The sequence below is a fragment of the Uranotaenia lowii genome, unplaced genomic scaffold (assembly GCF_029784155.1).
Source record: "Uranotaenia lowii strain MFRU-FL unplaced genomic scaffold, ASM2978415v1 HiC_scaffold_244, whole genome shotgun sequence".
In the NCBI taxonomy this organism is placed as follows: Eukaryota; Metazoa; Arthropoda; class Insecta; order Diptera; family Culicidae; genus Uranotaenia; species Uranotaenia lowii.
This window is the reverse complement of record NW_026598140.1, coordinates 22,238-46,550: the sequence shown is the minus strand read 5'-3', so window position 1 is coordinate 46,550 and position 24,313 is coordinate 22,238. Positions and strand designations below refer to the sequence as shown.

At 37.4% G+C, this 24,313-nt stretch overlaps 2 protein-coding genes and 1 pseudogene across 4 annotated transcripts in view; 2 read left to right on the top strand and 1 right to left on the bottom strand.

Annotated features, from left to right (window-relative positions):
- Positions 1 to 578: 578 nt before the first annotated feature.
- Positions 579 to 6,817, top strand: LOC129759686 (protein smoothened). The gene is made up of 5 exons (XM_055757197.1): positions 579 to 933; positions 1,006 to 1,592; positions 2,269 to 2,964; positions 3,020 to 3,233; positions 3,296 to 6,817. The coding sequence occupies exons 3-5, from the start codon at positions 2,280 to 2,282 to the stop codon at positions 5,589 to 5,591; spliced, it is 3,195 nt and encodes a 1,064-aa protein (XP_055613172.1). The 5' UTR covers positions 579 to 933; positions 1,006 to 1,592; positions 2,269 to 2,279; the 3' UTR covers positions 5,592 to 6,817.
- Positions 6,818 to 7,287: 470 nt separating this feature from the next.
- Positions 7,288 to 24,313, bottom strand: part of LOC129759687 (androgen-induced gene 1 protein-like) — a 38,349-nt gene continuing 21,323 nt past the window's right edge. Inside the window, exons 1-5 of one of the 3 annotated variants that reach the window (XM_055757199.1) lie at positions 10,831 to 10,969; positions 10,451 to 10,711; positions 9,629 to 9,849; positions 9,249 to 9,568; positions 7,288 to 8,130 (exon numbers count right to left, since the gene is read on the bottom strand). In XM_055757199.1, coding sequence (XP_055613174.1) covers positions 8,081 to 8,130; positions 9,249 to 9,568; positions 9,629 to 9,849; positions 10,451 to 10,654 — 795 coding nt within the window. In that variant the 5' untranslated portion in view covers positions 10,655 to 10,711; positions 10,831 to 10,969 and the 3' untranslated portion in view covers positions 7,288 to 8,080. Of the gene's footprint in view, positions 9,569 to 9,628; positions 9,850 to 10,450; positions 10,970 to 24,313 lie in introns of those variants that run through there. The other 2 variants (XM_055757200.1, XM_055757201.1) reach the window with 2 other exon arrangements.
- On the top strand, positions 14,896 to 17,955 carry LOC129759688 (60S ribosomal protein L7a-like; annotated as a pseudogene).

The following is a 24,313-nucleotide window of genomic DNA, read 5'->3' as shown; positions in this document are numbered from 1 at the left end:
GATTTACCTTTTTTGGATTCACCTTTTTCCTCGGTGAATTGTACCTTTTTTCCAACCTCGATTCAGGTAAATTTTACCGCGCTGTGAGGTGAGTTTCACCTCGAAGAGGTAGAAGTTACCTTTTTGGCTTTCACGAGCGTTCACCTTGGCTATCTCGGTAAATTTTACCTTTTTATTATTTTCCGTGTGCGATGAAAAGGCAGAAAAAAGGAAACACAAAAACAAAACACAGGAAGAGATCTTCAAAAGGTCGTTCATGCTAATGAGAGTTATGTGAACGAAGTGCGAAATTCAGGATAATTTACTCCTTAAGTTATGTTAAATGTTTTATATTTCTGTTATAAAATACTTCGAATAAAAACTGTAACAATTTTAGAGGGAAATGTTCCCTTACACTGTTTCTAACTTGCGCTACTGATATTATTTAATACGACCTCTTTAAAACGTGCTCTAAAATGTCAGATTTAGCGCTTTTCCTTTTCATCCTTCAGTTTGGTCGGACGCCGTCGTTTCTCAGTCGCTCTTTCTCTTTTTCTCCTTCGGGAGTATTTTTAAAAAGTTGGTCCTTTCGCTGCGTCTCCCCTTCTGGCTTTAGTTGTGTGATGGCGTTTGTGGTGCACGTTCTTTGACGATCGTTGCGGTGCTTCTCGTTAAGTGATCATCTCTTCTTACATTCAGTTTTTCAATTTTTTTTATTCTTGTTTTCTGTGTGCATGATGGGTGGTCTTTTGGTTAATTGATATTTGTGTGCGGAATTTGGAGGAAAAAAGATACCATACTCCTTCGCTAGGACATCCCCCCTTCACTCGTTAGTAATCGCGGCTTTCGGGTGCGATCTTTACCATTCCTTCCAGCTGCGTGTGATATCTGGAATCTTACCGATTGCAAGCCCCCTCCTAGGGAAGGCCCAATAAATTGTCAGCAGTCTCCCAGGTAGGAAAACGTGCACTGTAATGTATCTTTCCCTTTCCTGACCTACCATAATGAGACGCAAAAATCTTCCAGGAATCCGTATAAGTATCCAGCACACAAGCGTCGAATCGAAAATGTCAATTCGCGGAAATCCGGATCTCGGAAAGCTGTCGGCGACTGCTCAAATATGAAGCAAAATATCAGCGCCATTTCTAATACCCTATAGAGAATCGGGAGCAGTAGTTGAACAACACTCATTTAATTGGCGTGGGCGCCTTTGCTCAAGCATCGAGAGTTTGAGGTCAGTAATTTGGTCAACTCGCTGGTCCTCGTCCGCCCCAAGTCGCCCTCCTAGGAGGTGTCGCATTCACTACAGCGGGAAAGATCCGGTGGTAATTAGTCAATTAGTATGCAGAACCACGGGTCAGCAACTGCGCCCGATGATAACAATTAATTCGAGGATTGAACTGTGTGGTCAAACATTTGCCAGGGAAGCGTACTGTCGATTTATTGAATGATCGTGGCTGAGAATAGAACAAACACTTCTACTGCGGCAGCAGATTGCAATCTGGCGGAAGGAGCTTCATGCCTAATAACAAGCTAATCAATTGCATATTGCATGTAAATGTAGAGCATTTTTCCGATTTGGAATCGCTTTATCGACGAAACATCAGGTGCTGGTAAGTAATCAGCTTAGCAGTTTTTCAATCTCGGTTGAAGAGTATTATAAAGTTTATATCGGATTCACCTTTTGATGTATTGAAGATTTTCACATCCGAACTGATCATAAATCTAAAGTTTGATTTCTTGCACAATCGATTTAACTGATTCTGGTTCTTCGGGCTCTAATGATCCCCAGGCTATCCCTCTTGACGGCCTGGCTAATGGTTCAGCACGAGCAAACTTTAATGCCTAAATTGATAGCAACCTGAGAGCATGAGTTTTTTTTTATTAGTTTGTACACCAACAGGAAACTGATAGCATCTTTAGGTGTAGATTTCATTTCGAAAGCTTAATGAGGCATCCTTTAATTTAAGCTGAGGTTCAAAAGAAGACAGTCTGCGAAGCTTTTCCAAAAGACAACTTTGTAGTGATCGGTAGGTCTGTCATCGTATCTCCAAACAGATTGCACATTTGTACTTCGGTTGTGTACGCATAATACTCATGATAAGCTCTCAATTGAATACCTACTTTTTTTTTAAATTTCAACTTTGATTTCTGAGATAGCCTCTAAAAACTCGGCAATAAGTTAACGAAAGTATAATATTTTGTAGAAATATATACGTTTTATCTGCTTATGTTTTCGTGTTAAATACAATTAAAATTGTAAATTTCTAAAATCAAATCCTTTTTCAGAATCTACAGCGATGGCAGGCGGATACCCACTATTATCCACGCTGCTCACAGTTGCGATAACATTCATCGTCGCCTCCAATCTTGTGAATGGGGCCAAAGAATTCACCCCTTCTACAAATCTAATTGTTCCGAGCGATGTGTCCCCACGGCTTGAACCTATAAATGCTACCCAAAATTTCCGGATGCACGGGAAGAAAGGTAAAGACGACAAAACCTGGTTCGATGGGCGGGAAATGCGGTACATTTACTGCGTTCGACCGGCCAAATGTGAATCCATCAGGCACAAGTCCTGCCTCGGTTCCCCGTTGCCATACTCGTCCATCAGTTTGGATCTGACCGATTCGTTCAGCCAGGAGCAAACGCACGACAAGTTGTATCAGTACAACGCCCTCAGGCATGTGCCCAAATGTTGGGCTGTGATCCAGCCATTTCTGTGTGCAGTTTTTACACCCAAGTGCGAAAAGATTAACGGTCGTGATATGGTGTATCTGCCCTCACTTGAGATGTGTAAAATCACCTTGGAACCCTGTCGAATTCTGTATAATACTTCATATTTTCCGGAGTTTCTCAAGTGTAACGAAACGCTGTATCCGTCCAAGTGCAACAACGATGTCCGAGAGGAGATGAAATTCAATGCCACTGGACAGTGTTTGAAACCGCTAGTGGCCGCCGATTCTCCAGCCAATTATTACAAAGGTAAAAAAAAAAACTAAAAAAAAAATGAAAAAATGTTAATAATGTTTTCTTTCAGATATCGAAGGCTGTGGCGTGCAGTGCAAGGATCCGTTGTACACGGATCACGAGCACCGGCAGATCCATAAGCTGATCGCTTGGGGTGCCGGCGTTTGCTTGACGTTCAATCTCTTCACGATTGCAACGTTCGTGATTGATTGGCACAATGCCAACAAGTATCCCGCCTTGGTGATCTTCTACATCAACTTTTGCTTTATGATCTCCTGTTTAGGGTGAGTAGATGCTTCTTTGTAAAAGCGGAGAGACATTTATTTCGTCTTTCCCCTATTTTCAGATGGCTGGCACAGTTTACCCCGGGCGGAAGAGAGGACATCGTCTGTCGTAAAGACGGCACCTTACGCAGCTCGGAACCTAGCGCGGGTGAGAATCTGTCTTGCATAGTGGTGTTCATATTGGTGTACTATTTCCTGATAGCGGCCATGGTGTGGTTTGTGATTTTCACCTACGTGTGGCACATGAGTTTTAAGGCAATCGGGAAGATTCAGGATCGGATGGATAAAAAGGGGTCCTATTTCCATTTGATTGCCTGGTCGCTGCCACTGGTACTGACCATTACGATAATGGCGCTAAGTGAGATCGATGGCAATTCCACGGTGGGGATTTGTTTCGTGGGTTACCTGAATCACCCGATACGGGGTGGCTTTTTATTGGGACCAGTGGTTTGTGTGCTGTTCATTGGTGGGTATTTCTTGGGAAGAGGTTTGTTGACGTTGATCAAGTTAAAAATTTCAAGTAAAGAAATTATATCAGCCCGAGCAAGCAAAAAGATTAAGCAAACAATAGTACGGATGGGTATTTGTACGATGTTTACGTTCGTATTCATTCTGGCTACGGTATTTTGCCATATTCATGAGTTTCGGAATAGTGAAAATTGGGGAATGGCATTGAAGAACTACATTATTTGTCAGATCTCTTCAACATACACGGATGTGACGACTACGTGTAAGCTGCAGAGTAGACCTAGCGTTGCCGTATTGCAGATCCATTTACTGTGTTTATTCGCATCTGGAATCGTGATGTCTTCGTGGGTGTGGACAAACTCGACCCTGGAAACCTGGGGGCGTTATTTTCGGAGGCGCTTCAGACCAGACTTCGAGGAACCCGTGAAACTGCAGAAGCATAAAGTCATAGCACAGGCCTTCGCCAAAAAGAAAAAATTTCAAAATCAAGGAAGACTGTCTATATCTTTTCACAACTCGCATACTGATCCAGTAGGATTGAAGTTTGATATCAATTCGGCTATCGGAAGCCACGATTTTAGCTCAACCTGGGCAAACAATTTGCCAAGATTCATCAATCGTAGATATGCTCTAACAGGAGCAGCCACTAGCTCAAGCTACGATCCACGTAAAAACTCCGTTGATTCCGAAATCAGCTTCAGTGTTAGACACGTATCGGTTGAGTCACGCAGAAATTCGATTGATTCACAGGTGTCAGTAAAAATAGCTGAAATGAAGACTAAAGTGGCTAGTCGGAGTCGAGGTGGAGTGGCCAGCAGCAAACATCACAAAAATCGTCACCATCGAAGACGGGATTTTACAGCATCAAGTAGACGTTACAGTAGGAAGGAGAGCAGTACTTCAGTCGAATCTCAGATTATAACTGCCGTCCAGAAGGGAAGACATACCAGCAATGGAAACAGTAGCCAATTCTTTGGGACCAATCAGCTGCAAAGAAGAACTGGAATAGGTGGCATGGATGCTGGACATTTCAACGACATTATTTCCACTATTCCTTTCTTCAATCAACGTGGTCTAACAACTTCGGAAGACGACAACGTTTCGAATGCATCATTCAAAATCCAGGACTCAAAGTTCGATGTCATTCTCAAACACATCGGAGCAGGAACTAACGCTGCCAATCGATTAGACTCGCATGAAGGAGGCTGTCAAATAGAGGAATACCACTCTAGTGAAGACGAAGATAAACTTAGTCTGAAGCATTCTAGCAGAGATGACTTCACGAACACTAAAGACGGTATGAAAAGTAGTAAAGAAGGTGGACGAGTTAGTAAGAACAGCTCCAAAAGCGTTCGAAGTAAGAAATCCTCATCCAGACAGGGTACAATGCGTAGATCACAGAAACATTCGCGCGCAAGTCAGAAGGGTCAACGTAACGAGAAAAAGGAAAAGGTTCGAGAACGAGAACGTGAAAAGGAACGAGAGAAAGAGCTCGCACTGATTGAACGTGCAAATCTTTCGGACTTTAACGATTCGTCCTTTACATCATACTGCTCAGAGCTTTCACCATTGAATGTTAACAGTTCTTACTCCGGAATATCGGTGGCCAAAACCAACTCTAGAAACAGTAAACGTAGCTGTGACGTGGGTATACAAACCAATGCCTACGAAATTGCTACCCAAACCATGTCATCTTTTGAGTTTAGCGAAAAAGCGATCAAGAACGAAGAAAACGAAGATATTTACACCGAAAACCACCAGCTACTGGGACCTAAGCATCCGGTGATGCCTCAGATAATTAGCAATGCTTCAGGCAGGAAGCGGGAAACCGTAGACGTAACGCTAACGGAAGCAGAAAAGCTTAAGCTTTTACTACTTCCATCCAAGTGAATCTCGATCGTGTTAACTGTCCAAAATACTCTTTCTCTTTGTTAGATTTATCTCTGCTCGCTACAACAGGCATTTAATATTTTCAGAAACGGCATTTATCTTGTAATTTTTATTTTTAAATTATAGTCAGTTTGAATGTATTTTTTTATCAGAATAGGAAATTATTCAAAATTTGCAAATGCATTTTTAGATAACTGCGTTTATTTTCGAATGGAACATAAATATCCAATCATATTCCCAAGCCATCGTGTGAGTAGAATAAATCTACACTAACGAGCCATTCTTCTAGACAAACCAATCATCTAAGTTTAGTTGCGGTAAGACTATTTTCACTAACCGGTTAGTTGACCAAGCAGTAACTATCACTTTGTTAGTTAGAATTTTTTTATCTCATATCCTGCCTAGTATAAGAAAACAAAAAAAAATATGAACGAACCATTAAAATTAGCTACATTTTTTTAAATGATTCTTTCAACTAAAGAGTTTCAAAACAAATATTTGATGAAAAAAAAAACAACGAAACAAAGGTGCCTTTTGCCTACACAGTTAGCGATAAATTTTCTTAATAAGACAATTTTCGAAGAGAAAGTATTTTAAAGTGTCATCGGAAACATAACGCACTACTAAGCTTAACAAATTACACACATTTAAAACAAAGATTAAATAATTCCTTTCTACACAAGGTGTTGCTAAGAGTTCAATATATATGTTTTTATGTTTAAGACTGATTTTAAATTAAAACAAAAACTCATAAAATCTTACAATGAAGGGAGGTGATTTTCTCGCGAAGCTTCACAAAATTGAAAATGATTTTAAAAGCTACAATATCAACAGTGTCATAAACGCACATCTTGTTTATGTGTCGAAATTATTCATACTGTGAATTCAAGTGAAATTTAAGCGTAGACTAATTAATGCGTGCTATTATATGAGCGATTTTTTTAACAAACCATCAATTTTATTGCTACCGAATGCTGCATCGTATCCTTGAATAATATATGTATCCCAAGCAACACTGATTGTTTTAATAAACCCTTCAGAGCTGGTTTAAGAGTTTTGTTAGTCTTAAATCAGCTCTGAAGAGTTTATTAAAGCCATCGGTGTTACTTATGTATGTACAACTAATTTTTATACAATTGTAGCAGCTCAAGCGTTGGGTGAAAGGTAAACTCAGTGTATGTGTGCATCTTGGAAATACGTATATATGTGTAGTATATTTAGGATAAGGAAAAAATATATATTTCTTAGATAAATATTCTAGTAAACTCATTTCGATGACTTCATTTATAAAAATGTTACTAGTTTATTTTTTTTATTGATAACTGCCTTTCAGGTATTTCATCCATCATAGATTAACCCACCACAGGTGTTATAAATCATGAATATTATAAATCTTCGCTTTCGCCGATTGCAGCCGCAGCAGAAATAGTGATGACCCCATGTTCAAGTACGATCAGTATCTACAGATTCTAAACAGTTATTTTTTAGAGATTTTGGTCTATTCATTCCGAATTTTGAAAAATCGTAGTTGGTCCCTTTTAAAAAAGACCGAATTGTTGGTCGCGTTCTTATCGGTTTATGTTAATAATAATAATTTATTTTATGTTGATTTCAGGTTTTCACCACTTGGTCTCCCGATGACAATCACGTGTGGAAGGTAAGTTTCTTTCTTTTAGTATTGAAAACCAGAAACATCTCCGAGTATTTCCCAGGGAATTTTTATTATGCAGGTATTCATTCACTTTACAATCATAAGAAAGGGGTTCAAATATCAGAGGGTGAAATCGATCTTTTAAAAGTTTGCTAAATTACTTTCGGTAGATGTATATGAATTCGTGTAGTGACTTGTATAATGATTCCGGTTTGGGATGTCCGGGTCGGAAGATTTGCAAAATTTTCACGATGCTATGAATGCTAATTTGACTTTTTATTCGACATCTAAACTCTTCTAATCATAAAAAGTTGTATATAAACAAAAACCTTAGCTGATAATTTATGACTGAAGTTTCATACAAGTACATATATGCATCTCTACGTTGCGTGGTGTATACTTTTTGTGACCTTGGAATTTAGACTTTCTGTTCTTGTGTTCAATGTCCTATCATTACAATATTATACTCAAAAAGGAATATCTTGCTCGCACAATCAACATACAAATTAAAGGGGAAATTTTTAGTTTCGTACTAAGCCAGAAATATGAGAATATTTTTTATTGTGTAAAGTTTGATCGTTTGGTGGTTGAATATTGGAATTTTTAATGCACATCTAAATTTCACTCTTTTTTATTCTTATGTTTTATCGAAGTTACATTGAGAACAAATTAACTTTACCCTATTTACTTGATGAATATATACTTTTCTTCTTATCAGTATAGAACATAAGCCTTGTATTCAATTTTCAATCGCTATAGATTCGTTTCCGGAAATCAATATAACATCTACTAGTTTATAAACCCTTTAACCTATATTTATGAAACAGGGAAAGTTGAATTAATGGCATTGGTTCTCTGCTTCCGTGTGTGGTTTCGATTTCAACGTTTCTAAATAAGTAAACGAAGAACGTAGGTAGATGAGTTTAAATACTTTGATCTCTTAACGCTAAAAGAACATGCTTTCCCATTATGTTTTCATTCCACTAGGTAGTATCTTCGGGTTTGTAAGAATTTTAGTACCTTAAAGCTTATTAACTTACCTCAAGGTGCTGCATTGTTGGCTAAATTCCATCGATATTAGATTCAGAAAATGTTATTTCGTTAAAAAAAATCATAGACTTACATTGCACAATATCGAAATCTCTTTTTTTTTAATATTCAAGAAGAATTTTGAGGGAACGAATTATCTAATTAAGTTTGGTTCTGGAATGCAATAAGTTAATATAACCACCTGTTTGTTAGATCAATGACTCAGAATTGACAAATTGATTCTACAACATTCTGCGATGAAAAATTCGACAGGAGCGTATGGGTAGATGTAATTGCAATCATTAGTTAGTGAATTTCCGTAGCTTCATCAGTGCTTGCCGCATGAAATTTTGGAGTAGAACCATAAGGCTTTTTTTTGTAGTTTTCTTTAAAAGCGCATATGAGCAAAAAAAAGATATGTCAATAATTTACTTATCTAAATGGATCTAAATAAGTTGAATTTTGAAAGTTCGTTATTGGGTCGTGTCTATGGGATGTTGGGAGTTTCAGTTTCAAACATCATTATTTTCATTAGTGCAATTATGATAAATATGAATTAAATTATAACATGGTTATTTCATTTAGAATTGTTTATTGAAACAAACTTCCGATGTCAGAGCATTAAATAATAAGCATTAGTTAAATAGAAAAACAAACGAAATTCTTGCTGTGAAGATATAAAAGACATCTTAAATTATAGCAACGATGGAATTATGTTTAATATGTAATTTCAAGAGCTACTAAGCACGTTCAGCGCTACATCCCTTGTTATTTTCATGCATCAATAAAATGACACAGGACACACATCAATTTTAAACAACTGTGTAGGCATACAGCAGTGCACGTTTCCGTAAAACTATACCAAAAACAATCCAACTGAACCGTTCACTGCCGTACACCCGCCAGCATCCGGGACAGCGCACAACAGCCCTTCCCTTTCCGGGGGAATTAGGAGAGTGTTTACTTAGTCTTCTTACTGGTTCCAGCCTTGAGCTGTTTCAGTTCTTTGGTCCAGATTAGATTGTTGAAGAATTCCCCGAATAGGTACAGGCCCACTGAGAATATCAAGCTGGCTGCGAAGAACAAGATGCGCTGCGGCAGGTTCAGCACGTCCAGAACTGGGTACACCCAGATGCCTCCGTAGTGGCGAATCACGTGCAACCAACCCAGATAACAGGCCATGAAGATACCGAGCCCGGTGAGACCAGCTTTGCGCGATGGGTACTGCCGGAAGCTGGTGCAGATTTCAAGCACCATGAAGATCACGATGTTGGTGTGCATCACGTGGTTCAACCAACTGCGAAAGATGTGAGATTAGCTCAAAGTTTTAACTGTGCGTTTGTAAAAAAACACCTACCCAGGGAACACGGCATCCAGTGCCTTGGGGAAGACCAGCTCCCGGTCAATGGCCATCAGGGTCCAGAACGTGACGCCCACATTGAGGGCTACCGGGAACGCAAACGCAGCCAGCATGTAATCCTTGACCTTACGGATGAAAGGCGTTTTGCGTGGGGCCACTTCATTTGTACCGACGCAGTCGTTTATCAGGCAAATGCTGAAGTAGATGGCTTGGAGGATCTGAAGGAAAGGAAGAAAAACTTATTGATATGATGAAAGGGCATCAAACTTTCATTCGTTATCTATGAGAGTAAGAAAGAAGCATTAAGTTGTGTGAACTGATAGGAACAGGATCCTTAATTATCAGCTCCACTAGAACGCGAGTAGTGAAGCTGCAACAATTTCCACTTTAATTGATTATTAAATTTTTCAATCATTGTTTCTATCTGATATTGGCTAAATAGCTTATAATATATTTAACGGTTATTTAACGGTTAACGGTGTAAAATATGATTTTACATTTTCAACGTAATTAGTAACAGTTTTACATGAATTCAATTTTTCAATGCCTTATAAACTTATGTTCACAATGTTTTCGTTATTTTTTTTCTAGTTATCCTTAACTCAATTTTACTGATTTTACTCGGACAATTAAAGGAAGTTTGCAACCTTTGTCTTTGACTGAGCTCCAACTTCCCCTGTTATTATGCAATTTTCCGTGGCTTTTCCATTTCCATCGATATTACTGGTCACTGGAAAAACTGATGAAAAGTTGTTGTTCAATTTCTAATACAAAAAAAAAACTTGTGTTTTCTCTCCAATAACGTTTGCTTATACATACCGCATCCCAAACTGTGAGGAATTTTAGCTTTCCACCGAATTCTCCACCGGGGCGGCGCATTTCTGGCGGAAAGTGTACATAGGTAAAGTCGTAGTACACGGAATAGATAAACTGAACCGCCGTGATGAAGTGCATCAGGGTTCGGAGAGCGCAGAAGATTCCCTTATTGTAGCCATCGCTGCTGGGCGATTTCGTCTTGGCCATTTTACACTTCACAGGTATAAGGGAGAATTTATCTAATCGACTGACCTGTTCGTAACTCTAAGAAAAAAAAAATGTTCAAAGTGATCTGCTTGGCTCACCGCGCTACAATGATTATGGGTTTTTGGTTGGGTCAATTAAAACATGTAACAAGACGAATCGATATGACGATGACTGACTTTTGATGTGAACCACGCCAATCCCCCGATTAAAGCTGCGAAAAAGGTAGCGATAAAAGTACTTCAGCGGGGTATTAGCTGTTGAACACTTGCAATTAAACACAAAACTAACACCGATCGACCTCTGTACCAATCAACAAATCACTTGAAAATCCACAGGGAGAAAAGAGGCCCAAAACAGAATCGAAATGGTTTTCGATGTTTTGTCATTTTCCACCCGATATGACAGTTGTCGAACTATTGCGGGCATGCGCATAACCCGCATAACCCCATGCTCGAAATGGGTTAACTAAGGGCAATATTCAACGGAACCTTGGAACTTGTTGCAGATCAATTCAAGATATGTATTTATTGATAACATTTTCTCATGTAGGAATATTGGTTCTAGGGGAGGCTTACAGTCTGTGTTTTTTGTAATTGCTTTATTTGAAACGGCTCATACCTTGAGTATTTAAGAAGCCAAACTCGTTTTGTATGTTTACAATTGTTTGCTTAGGTCTACATCACTTTATCACTTTTTTCACTTTTTGAAGAGAACAGGAAATATATAGGGAAATATAAAAATGAATAGAATTATAGACGAAGATCAATAGCTTTTAGAAAAAGGTTTATTTCGAACATGTAAGCAATGTCTATGGCAGCTAGTACATCTCTTATTGGAGTGCAGGGTGGTTTTCCTCGGGCTCGAACGGAGTTTATTAAATTCGCTCTAGCGGCCAGGTAGACCTCACATGACCAAACGATATGCTCGATGTCGTGGTAACCTTGGCCACAGCCACACAAATTGCTGCCAGCAATTATACGACAGAGAACCGTGTTTAAAGAATAATGATTGGACATGAGACGGGAAAATATACGAATAAAATTTCGACTAAGGTCCAATCTATTAAACCACACCCAAAACTTTCGGGGCTCCACTTAGCAAAATTTCACTGTTACTTTCCGTTAGCAAAAATATTTTTTTTACCGTCGAGTTAGCAAAAAGCTAAATTTACTTGATTTAAGTAATTTTAAAGTTTAACTTGCTTGATTTTAGTAAAACGAAAGTTTTTTAGCCGCTTTGTGTACAGACAGCAGCCGCCGCGTGTTGGGAGGAAAAAACAAACTAACACGATTGAGCGCGGTTCCGAAAGTTCGATTCTGGTGGTTCTAAAGATGGCTAAGTCAACTACGATAAACTAGCCTAATCGTCGCCGGAAGCGTACAGGTAAGGTCAATTATAAATTATACAGATTTTCCAACTTTTTAAATTCAAAATTGTTTATTATTTTTCTACCAGGTTACAACTTCGAAAAGAAATCCTCAACAATCTGGAAATGGAAATGGCCGAGACTGAAAACTCAACGAGCTCCATCCGACAGACAACTTAGTGCACTCGTTGGTAAGAATGGCATTGCATTCCGCTCGCCGGAAGGTGCGTCCCCAAGATCGGAACTTCTGTTCTACAAAGTGTCAAAATTTTTAAGAAAAATGTGAAAAATAAATTAAAAGTGAATGAAATTTGAGTATTGTATTTAATAATCAAACATTCCCTTTAAATCACTAGAGAAAAAACCATAAATTTGGATATTTCAGGTCCGGGCGATCTTTTTCTCCGGTTTTTGCTAGAAAAGTGAGCAAAAATTGCGGCGGCTAAATTTTTCTCTCATTTGCTCAAATTTTAGTTCGAAAAAATTGCTAAATTGATTGCTAAGATTTTAGCTGGTCAAATTTGAGCAAAATTTTGCTAATTTCCGGCCTTGAAAGTTTTGTGTGCAGGGTTTAAAAATGTTTGCTTTAAGCGCAGACTCCAGATACCCAGACTGATCAGTGGCGGTTGAGCCCATACAACTGCGAATCGCCCAAAACCTTACGCCATCTATCGGGGCATCGTGAAACCATTGTGCTTCATCAAGAAAAAAAATGCACTTGATAATTAACAAGCCAAATAAAAACTGGTTTGATTTAATCACCTATTAGTATTTGAAATTCTTTCTAAAACATTTTCACTTAGGTTTTTGTCTTCAATGTGGAATTGTTTACTGTAATTTACTGTACCATGATAAGAAATTAATGTTGTGCAAACAATGCCCGTTGATCGATTTAGATGAAAAAATACAAACATTACGTCATACCGGTTTTTAGTTGAGAGCCAATTATTTTGGGATTCAGTTTTGATTTCTTAATTTATCCTACAGTGACAGTTTAAAATCTATAATGTCCACATCAAATAATTCATTGAGTTCTGAATTGTTCGTCTTAATTTGATTGATTTATACTTTACTACGACAAAAAAAAAAATACAATCTACATTATATGTATGTTAATAGAATTAATTGAAAAACTTGAAGTAGAATAGTAAATGTGATGAATGTATTGGCATGCTCTTTTATCCTATTTGCTGCTGGTAGTGTTCGTGGTTGTTTAACTAAAACTTAAATTTTGATTTAAAATTATAACCTCAGAAATCGTTTTAGCATAATTCTGGACTAGGGGAAAATTTACCTAAAAAGCCTTATTTTTTAGACTATTTTTTCCATCTTTATCCGTTCAACTTTTTTCTAATATTTTTATTTTTGATAAACAAGGGCAAATATCCACTGAATTCAAATATTCACTGTTCCAAATCCATTTATTTTTGTTTCCAAACATTTTTTACCTTTGACATTTCTCGCGTGAAATTCATTACGTCGAATTAAACAAAATGTAAACCAACAGATTTGTTACGAAAAAATACAAAAAACTGATATAAACTATTCGTAATTTCTCTCCATTTAGAATATTTGTAGCCTGGACAACATATTCTATATGTAGAATTCAAATTTTAAAGTTGTTTTTTTTTAACTTTTGCAGCAGTTTTCTGTGAATTCTTACGATGTTTCATACGACGTAATGAAAGCTCACGCGAAATTTAACCAAATTCTTTGATTAAAAGTTTTGTTTAAACCATAATCCGAAAGTAATTAGTACACGCAGCGAAAAGATTTTTTATTTCAAAGGAAAGTGCAGCGAAAACAAAGGAAAATTTCCTTTGATTTTGGGATAAATAAGAATTTCTTTGTTTCAAATGCACTTTCGTTTGTTTCAAATAATTTTTCTTTTGAAAAATCTTTGATTCAAAATATTTATACTTTGAAACAAAAAACAATTTCTTTTGATTCAAAGTTGCTTTCTTTTGCCACAAGGTAATTTAATTTAGATTTAAAAACATTTATTCATTGAACCATTTTTTATTTATTCCAATTGGAAGCATTATTTTCTGTTGTTCTGAAATTCCGTTTAGGAATTTCGAATAATAAAAAGAAAGGATTTCAAATTTAAAATTTATTTTTATTCACAAATAAATGAAACACTGGGTCACACACTGGTTCACTTTAATCGAATCATCCGGTTTAAATTTTTGTGGACCTGATCGCTGGATTGGAGCGGTGTCACCTCGGTTGAGGCATCCAGGGACTTAGAAAACCATCTATCGGCCGTGGTCCTGTAAAATTTCAAGCACTTATTGAAAATCTGCAATATTCATTCTTTAATTAACATAAACTTACCATACTTTATCCTGAATCCTCCTAACTGAGCTAACGCTGATCCACATTTTCACACGACCAGCCAAACCGATTTTTCGTTTTAAATTCTTCTTACTCAATGCAAAAAATCTTCTAAGTTTGAAGTTTTTATTTTAAGGAATTATTACTTTGCATTAAATACATTTTTCTTTGGTTGAAAGAAAGTTTACTTTGTTTCCAAATAAATATGCAATTGAACAAATGTCTTTTGAATCAAAGAATTTGTTTAAAATCAAATTCCAAAATTATTCGGTTCAAAAAATTAATTCTTTGATTCAAAAATTATTTCTTTGAAACAAAGCCATAATTCATTGATTCAAAGAAAACAGGAGATTGAATCGAAAAAATGATTTTTTTGAATCAAAGTCAGTTTTGTTTTGTTTCAAAATCCAAGTTTTCTCTGCGTGTATACAGAATGAATCCATTCTTCAAAAAAATATAATTTTAAATGAGGTTCATTTCAATATAAATATATAAGCAATAATTTCACTGTATTAATTATCGAATTCAATACTTTTCCACACAGCCAAAACTAATTTTGAATGGTAAAAGAACATTACTATCTTGATGCAAACGAAGGTAATTTTTATTTTCTTGTCGTTGCATGAAATGTCAAATAGCGTATGCCTGTGTGAGTGAATTCGTTTTATGTTTTGATTTTGATGCGACGAATTCACGTTCATTTTTTTATACCCATTGGTTAAATCAATTAACACGGCCGATATTCAATTAATGGTTCGAAATTTGACCAAAAAAAATAATGAAAACGCGTAAAACACTTTATCAGTGTTGTTTACCGAACCATCAGTTCTCGCAGGCTCTAAACAAAAACACGACCCAGAAGTTCATCAGTGCCAGAAGTACCGGCCGGAAACCCGATTGTAAGATCCAACGATTGAAGGCTAAGGTTGAGGCCAAGGCCGCTGGCAAGGAGGAACCTCCGGCGAAGAAAACCAACCGCCTGCGGCAGGGCGCCAACACCGTCAAACTAGTCGAGCAGAAGAAGGCTCAGCTGATTGTGATCACTCACGATGTTGACACCATTGTCCTGGTCATTTACCTGCCGGCTCTGTCCCGTAAGATGGGTATCCCGTGCTGCATCATCAAGGGTAAGTCCCGGCTGGGAACGTTGGTGTTCCGTAAGATCTGCACCAGTGTTGCTCTGACCCAGGTGGACAACTCAGACCGCGCCAATCTGTCCAACTGGTTGAAACCATCAAGACCAACTTCAACGATCGCTACCAGGAGATCCGCAAGTATTGGGGAGGTGGTCTGCTCGGACCGGAGAATATCAGGGTTGCTAGCGAACCGGGAAAACCGGGAAAAACTTTGGAATTTCATCACGTCACCGGGAAACCGGGAAAATACCGGGAATTTTAGCACCTCACCGGGAAAATTGACATGTTTGATATTTTCTCATAAATGCTTATTTTTGTTCATTAGTAAACAAACGAAGTTTGAATTGCTTTTTTAGCTAATTGCGGAGAAATCATTTGCAAGCAAATCATTTGGCAGCGTGAGATGTTTTTAAGCAGAGTTACACCTTTTTTTCACCAGAATAAGATACTGTTGCTTGAAGTTTTCGAAATCTAAGGTCTTAACCTTGATAAAAAAATACTATCTTACACTCAAACAATCAAAGCTCAGCTCGTCTTATACACGATTTCTTTATTTTCACGAATCTTTAGTTCAAATAACTATTACTAAAATTATTCATTGTTTTGTATTCAAAAAAAAATTATTTCAAAAACATGTCTTTGGATTTGTACAAAAAAAATTAACTTCATTTTCTAAATAACTTAATAAAAAAAACTAAATATTTTCCTGCAATCTGATAATTTTAAGTTTTGTACGACAAATCTCCATTAAAGTTTATTATATAATATGTTTCGATGTATTGTTAACTTATTTCTGTACAAATTTAGAGTAAGGTGGGATAAAAGTACGAGTCGGGTAAAAGTACGTTTTAAGATTATCACAAACTGGGAACAACAAAAATTCATACTCTAGCGTGGATTGATAATGATTTGAACTACCTACATCCAGACATAACTTTTTTTGGTAGAAGTTGAAAATACTCCCAAAAATGAGGGAAAGTTGCATTTTATGGATCACAAAAAATCTTAAAGGGGCAAAAGTACAAACTGCAAATGTGGTAAAAGTACAAATGATATACAGAATCCAAAGTTTTAACTTTTTTTAAAAATGCAATGGAAACATCAGCGCATATTTTTTAATCTACAAAAACCAGCTCGCGCGAAAAATTGCTCAAATACGATGAGAACTGGACTTCGTAAACCAGACGAATATAAACAATAAGTGGAGAACTTCGAATTTGCTCAAGTTGTTTGCCTATGTAAAAGATTTGTATCAGAAGCGAACACAGATGCATCAGATGATACTGCTGGAAAGTTCTCGGTATTAAAGGAAAAAGGAAGGCAACGATTTTAAGAACATTGTTTTAATTTAAAGGTATCAATATAATGTTATTCTAGAAGTAAGTAGTAATATAATGTTATTTTATATCATTGAATATAATTTTAAAATATCTCATTTGGTTTTTTCTTTGAAAATCGTATTCCATTCACAAAATGAGTGGCATAACATGCTACATAACAAGGTCGGTTAATGATTCAAATCGTACCTTGTATATGATATTGTTTAACAATATAAAATATAAGAAATGAAAATTGTTATCTTAACTATTATGTAACTGGATACACTCGGCACATAAAAACTTTTTTGAGTAAGAGGCCTTAATAAACACTTATATTAAAAAAAAGGTATTGTCATAGTCGTAAATAAAAAAAACCATCAAACATGTACGGCGTATATAGGGTAGGTATATCTAAGCTTCATTTTAACGTCATTTACGATGATCATTGTAAAACGAATATCTTTTGATATGCTGGGAAAATTTTGTTTCTTGAAAATGATCATTATGAAAACTTTTTTAAGTCTAAGAAAGTGTTTGATTGAACAGGTTTACAAATTTTATCAAACTGAGTATACCTTATATATTAAACAATAATTTTGTTTGTTTTCGATATTGTATTACAATACATACAATTTTACATGACCATACAATTACAATTCTTTTCAAAAACTGAGCTTTTTGCCGAAAAGTACCTAGATTTTCGGTTGCCTTTTGATGACCGGCGATATTGTAATAGGATAATTCACCGTGTAAACTCTTTTTATTGACTTTTGCTGCTTCTAGATCTAATTTTTGGGATTGTCCGACCGGGTGTCTTTTTATTTTTCCTCGATTTCACATGATGTCAAGCTAATACTCATCATGAAATCGTTGAAAAATCATCGCTTTAGTCGTAGATTATGGCTAAAAGTTTACTAATGAACTCAAACATCAAACCGTCGTCCAAAATTGCAAGTGTTAATTGAATTTATTTTGATTGATTAAAATTGAGATATATCGATATTCTTCACACATCGTTTAAGGTGAGTTTCCTAATGTCAAACATACCACCAATGTAACATAAATTACGAAAGTAATTCTAACGTTTTATTAAGATCGTAAACGATTCTGTCGAAGTCGATGTATTTTTTATACACACAAAACTTTCGGGGCTCCACTTAGCAAAATTTCGCTGTTACTTTCCGTTAGCAAAAATATTTTTTTACTGTTGAGTTAGTAAAAAGCTAAATTTACTTGATTTTAGCAATTAGAAAGTTCATTTTGCTTGACTTTAGCAAAACAAAGGTTTTCTAGCCGCTTTGTGCACAGACAACAGCCGCCGCGGGTTTTAAGAAAAATAACAAACAGACATGATTGTGCGCGGTTCCGAAAGTTCGATGCTATTGGTTCTAGTGGTGGCTAAGTCAACAACAAAATACTAACCAAATCGACACCGGATGCGTACAGGTAAGGGCGAATTATAAATTGTACAAATTTTCCGATTTTTAAATCCAAAATTGTTTGTTTTTCTTTCAGGTTACAACTGCAACACAAAACCCCCATCAGACCAGAAATAAAGAGGACCACAGCTGGAATTTCAACGAGCTGCATCCGGCACACACTCTGGTGCATTCGTCGATGAAGATGGCTTGAAGTTTCGCCCGCTGGAACCGGAATTTCCGTTGATCGAACGTGAAATTAAATTTAAAAAAAAAATTAAAAATAAATTCAAAGTGAAAGTAAATTTGTGAATTCTATTTCATAATCAAACGTTCTCCCTGATTCTCCAGAGAAAAAAGAATAAATTTTGAAATTTCAGATCCGGGCGATCTTTTCTTCCGGTTTTTGCTAAAAAATTGAGTAAAAATTGCGGCGGCTATCTTTTTTTCTCGTTTGCTAAAATTATAGTTAAAAAATATTGCTAATTTTTTTGCTAAGTTTCTAGCTGGTCAAATTTGAGCAAATTTTTGCTAAATTCTGGCCTCGAAAATTTTGTGTGTAAGCTTTATGGTTGAATTCTAACCACATTTGGTTAATGCGCTCTAATTCAAAAATGGTTCTTTAGTGGTGTTTTAACCATATCGTGTTATTTTTTCTATCAAAAGTAGGTAATCAAAAACGACCGTGTTCATCTCTAGATGCAAAATAAAAACAAAAAGCACAATGCAAATGTGTGTGTGATATATCAATAGCGTTTTAATATGTACACAATAATAGTTACACACAAAATTTTCGAGGCCGAAAATTAGCAAAATTTTGCTCAAATTTGACCAGCTAAAAAGTTAGCAATGAAATTAGCAATTTTTTTTAACTAAAATTTTAGCAAAATAGTCGGAAAGTGTCCGGACTAAATTTTTACTAATTTTTCAGCATATAAAATTATTTTTGCTTAAATTTTAGTAATTTTTTTTTAATAATTAAATTACTAGAAAATGAGTAAAATTCAAAATTTTATTATTCTTCATAAATGGGATTTCTTTCTTGGATGTAAAAATAAAAATTGATTTGCTTTTATCTTCTATTCTTTTTTTTTATTTTCGCTTACATTTTCCCGCGGGTCTTATCTCTTCGAACCTTTGTTGTCACTCTCAATTGAAAATGTTGTCACCTGCATTAGTTTGGTGGCACGATGTTTTTAGTGGTGAACGTTCCTGAGAAGAAAAAGACAGTTAGCCAAATGTTATAAACATATATGAAATAGCCATTACCATACGTTTCATATCGGGAAGTTTTCCTCCATCATCGCGTTCTTGAGGCTTCCCCGATGTATCAGACATGTTCATCAACAAAATCTGAAAAACAAACAATTATCATAATTTTACATGTTGTAGTAAATTAATTTGATTTTTTAAAATCCCAAATTTAAATTTTAAAGCCCAAATTTAAATTATCTATATTCTAGATTTAACTAATTTACTAAATTAAACATATTTCGTTGCATGCGTACTATCTTTATAAATTTGCAAGTGGCCTTCAGATGTAAAATTTCAATTGCAAAAAGTTTAACGAAATTTATATTTTCCCCGCAAGTTACATGAAATTGTTTAACAATATTTTTTCGTATTCCAAAATTCAAAAAAATAAATCGAAATTGCAAGAAAAAAACGATAAACAAAACGTTAACTTCATAATATTATGTATTTGGGATGAAAGCCTCCTGTGGAGGTCAAATCCCTTATAAAAATAAAAATAATTTAAATTTATATTAATATCTACAACATATGTCAACAAAAATCTACTGTTAATTATAGCTCCATAGTTTTTATGATTGTCGCCATAATCTAAAAATTCAAAATTAGCATATACAATTTTTGATGATATTCTTTCTTTTTATCAGTCAATTCAAGATGTGTGTGTCACCCAATGCTGTGGTTTGCTATGCTATTCTTATTAATATTCTTTCTTTATTTCTTATATTTATACTAACTCAAACATTCATGAATGAAATGACACAAAGTTAACACACGAGTTCGGTTTTGGGCATAATTGAAGAAAGGAAAAGTTGCCAAATATGTGCTCTCCGCTTAGAGCAATGTGGAAGACTCTTATTTACATAAAAACACTCACCCAGAAAAATCCTTCCGGAAACATCGTGGACGTAATAGGATAACTTTCACTTTGAGGAGCTCCCAAATCTTCTCTCTTCAAATCCGGATCAAGCACTCCTTACTAGGATCGTTTTAATTCCATTGTGTCGATTCCTTTCAAAAAAAAACAGCAAGAAGTAAAATTAAAGGATTTCTCAACAATCTCAAGAATTACATCAATTACCTCCCCAGGGATTTGTCCCATACACAGTCTTCCGAAAACGATGTGTTTGAACCGGGAATGCAGGAACTGCCATACAGAAATCCTCCTCGGCGCTGAAATCGTGGCACATAAAAAATCGCTGCAAAATCTGGGAATTGAGCCACTTGAAACTGCAGTGCAAGTGGAAACGGCGCATAGGCGAGCCAGATGATGAACAGTTCACCCCGGGTAGTGATCCAGTGAACTATTGCCAAACGTTTCCAGGACTTTCTTTTTTCGATCACTATCATTTTAATAACCGTAGGGAAACGAAACTCTTTGAACACGGAACGAATTTCCTCTGGAATGTAAACAAAACCAAAATCGATTGCGCACGAAATTGTTTCTTTGTTTTGGTCAGCTGCACGCTGATCTGACATTTGCTGAAATAAAGCATAATACGACCGTGGTTTGAGTCCATGCTACAATTAATACTTAATTCAGCAGCAAATGGGTTGTTTTTACTCAATTTGAGCAAATTTCAAGACGAAACTAGAAAGTGCTAACTCATTAGTAAAAAATTTTTTTTGCTAACGAAAAGTAACAGCTCATTTTTGCTAAGTGTAGGCCCGAAAGTTTTGTGTGTATGTTTGTGTAAAAAAAATTCCTTTTGTGTATGTGGCCGTTAGTTTCACGATAACCCGTAGATAGCGCTGCGGAACAAGCGCCAAAATCAGCCTTAATTGAGTGGTCAGTCTGGGTATCTGGAGTCTGCGCTTTAAGGGTTACCCTACACTCAGAAAAATACTATTAAGTTTGCCATAAGATTCTCTTATAAACTGGCGCCATAAGAAAAATCATTGAAATTTATAAGATTGTCTTATGACGCGAATGAATTCTTCAAATGAACGCCTACTTCGTTGAGAGGTTTTTGCTTTTCATAAGAGGGTCTTATGAAAACAGAAAATGTCATGTCCGATGAGGATAACTCAAGATAATTGATATTAAAAACATTTTATTTATTTTCTAGCTTGTTTCTATCTAGTTTGTTACATCATTAGCACTAACAGCAGCACACAACTACCCGGTTCCAACACATTTATTCTGCCGCATCGGATCCTTTAATTTTTTACTTTTTCCCGGTCAATATGCTGAAAAGTAAAAAAAAAATAATGTGTTTGAGTTTACAAATAATATCAACGTTTACAAAAAATAAACTTACCATTTAGAATGAGATAATCACTTATCTTTTAGGAAAACTATAATGGTTTCACGCCTCGTGCACTCAGAAAAATACTATTATGTATGCCATAAGATTCTCTTATGAACTGGCGCCATAAGAAAAATTAATGAAATTTATAAGATTATCTTATGACTGAAATGAACTTTCTGGATGAACATCTTTTGAAAGAGGAAGTTTGGTTTTTTATAAGATAATCTTATGATTTTGTCAAAACATTTGGAATTTCATAAGATTGTTTTCAAAAAGCTGAAAATGTCATAAAAATTAAGCAATAAGCAAAGCTCTCACCTGAGCATTCATCAGACCGATTGTGGAAGCCAGCAATACGGACGAACAACGACCCCCAGTGGGTGAGTAAAAAAGTTGTAGTAAGGAAGAAATAAAAGTGCTTAGACATAGTCGTTTGTCGATAGGTCGTTGTTGGAGAGCCGAGTTCGGGAGCTCAACGCATTATGGGGCCCAGCTCATTTGGCCAAGCTGCAACACAACCAGCCGGAAGCAGACAGCGGAGGTGTTCCGGGCAGTGGTGCGCGCCCGTCGAAGCAATGCAGTCAGGCAGGGTTGCCAGTAAACCAGATACGACTGTGATATTACGAAAGAAAGCTGTGATACCTCTGTGCCGTCCAAGCAGCTGTGATATGATTGTTGTGCGTTTGATGTTAGAGTAGGAAACGGGCCCGTGAGTAGAAATTATGTTAAGCTAGCCTAGGTTTTTAATGTGTCGTATAAGTAAAATGTAAATTGCTACAAGTTTTGGGTTTGAGTGTTTGTGTTTTGGGTTATAGTTAGCCGTGCAGCACACACTGAGAGTCAGTGGTGCTCAACTTGTTTCAATGCATCTTATGAGAATCATAATAAGAATTTGCCTGAGTGTAGGGATGATCGAGTGGAGCCATCGACTCAACTCATCCTCGTCCCATCTGCGCTGCCAGTTGACAATAGAGTTTTTCCTAGCCAAGAAATAGCATTCGTTCCATCGCACCCACCTTTGCAAGGCAGTCTGCCCTCTCATTGCCTAATATCGAGCAATGTGAGGGGACCCAGACAAAGGTGATGGAAAAGCAACGTCTTGATTAAGTGGTCAATATATCTCGTATCACAGATCGACCACGTTTTGATCGACAGCCGGCACTTCTCGGACATCATCGACGTCAGATCCTGTCGGGGCGCCAACATCGAGTCGGACCATTATCTGGTGATGGTGAAGATGCGCCCAAAACTCTCCGTAGTAAACAACACGCGAAACCGGCGCCCGCCTTGGTTAAATATCGCGCGACTGAAGCAACCTGAGGTCGCGGCAGACTACGCGCAATCGGTCGAAGCAGCGCTGCCGGCAGAGGGCGAGCTTGACGAAGCCCCTCTCGAGGACTGTTGGGATACCATCAAAACAGCCATCAACAGGGCTGCGGAGAACGTCATCGGTTATGTGGAGCGATCTCGACGGAACGACTGGTTCGACGAGGAGTGTAGGAGGGTGATGGACGAAGAGAATGCCGCGCGGGCGGCAGTAGTGCAAAGAGGCACCCGTCGAAATGTGGAAAATCACCGACAGCGGAAGAGGCAGCGAGTCCGACTTTTCCAGGAGAAAAAGCGCCGCCTGGAGGAGGAGGAGCTCGAGGACCTGGAGCAGCTGCATCGTTCCCAAGAAACACGAAAGTTTTATCAGAAACTCAACGCATCCCGCAAAGGCTTCGTGCCGCAAGCCGAAATGTGCCGGGATAAGGACGGGGGTATCCTGACGGACTATCGTGAGGTGATCAAAAGGTGGAAGCAGCACTTCGATGAACACCTGAACGGCGCACATGCAGGAGATCAAGACGGTGGGGGAAGGTACATCTCCGGCGTAGCCAACGACGAAGAGGAGCCACTCCCAACGATGAGTGAAGTTAAGGAAGCCATTCGCCAGCTGAATAGAAACAAGTCGGCTGGGAAGGATGGCATCGCAGCTGAACTCATCAAAATGGGCTCGGACAGGTTGGCCGATTGCCTACACCGGTTGATAGTCCGGATCTGGGACATAGAACAGCTACCGGAGGAGTGGAAGGAGGGGGTAATATGCCCCATCTACAAGAAGGGCGACAAATTGGACTGTGAGAACTACCGAGCGATCACTGTCCTCAATGCCGCCTACAAAGTGTTGTCCCGAATCCTACTCCGCCGCCTAACGCCACAAGCAAACAGATTCGTGGGAAGTCATCAGGCCGGCTTCATGGAGGGACGGTCAACGACGGACCAGATATTCACATTACGGCAAATCCTCCAAAAATGCCGGGAACACCAAGTCCCTACGCACCATCTATTCATCGACTTCAAAGCCGCATACGACACGATCGACCGTAACGAGCTATGGAAAATCATGGACGAGAACGGCTTTTCCGGGAAGCTGATCAGACTGATCAAGGCGACGATGGATGGAACGCAGTGCTGTGTGCGGATCTCGGGTGAATTGTCGAGTTCATTCGAATCGCGCAGGGGGCTTCGACAAGGTGATGGTCTATCCTGCATGATATTCAACGTGGCGCTAGAAGGTGTTATTCGACGAGCGGTGGG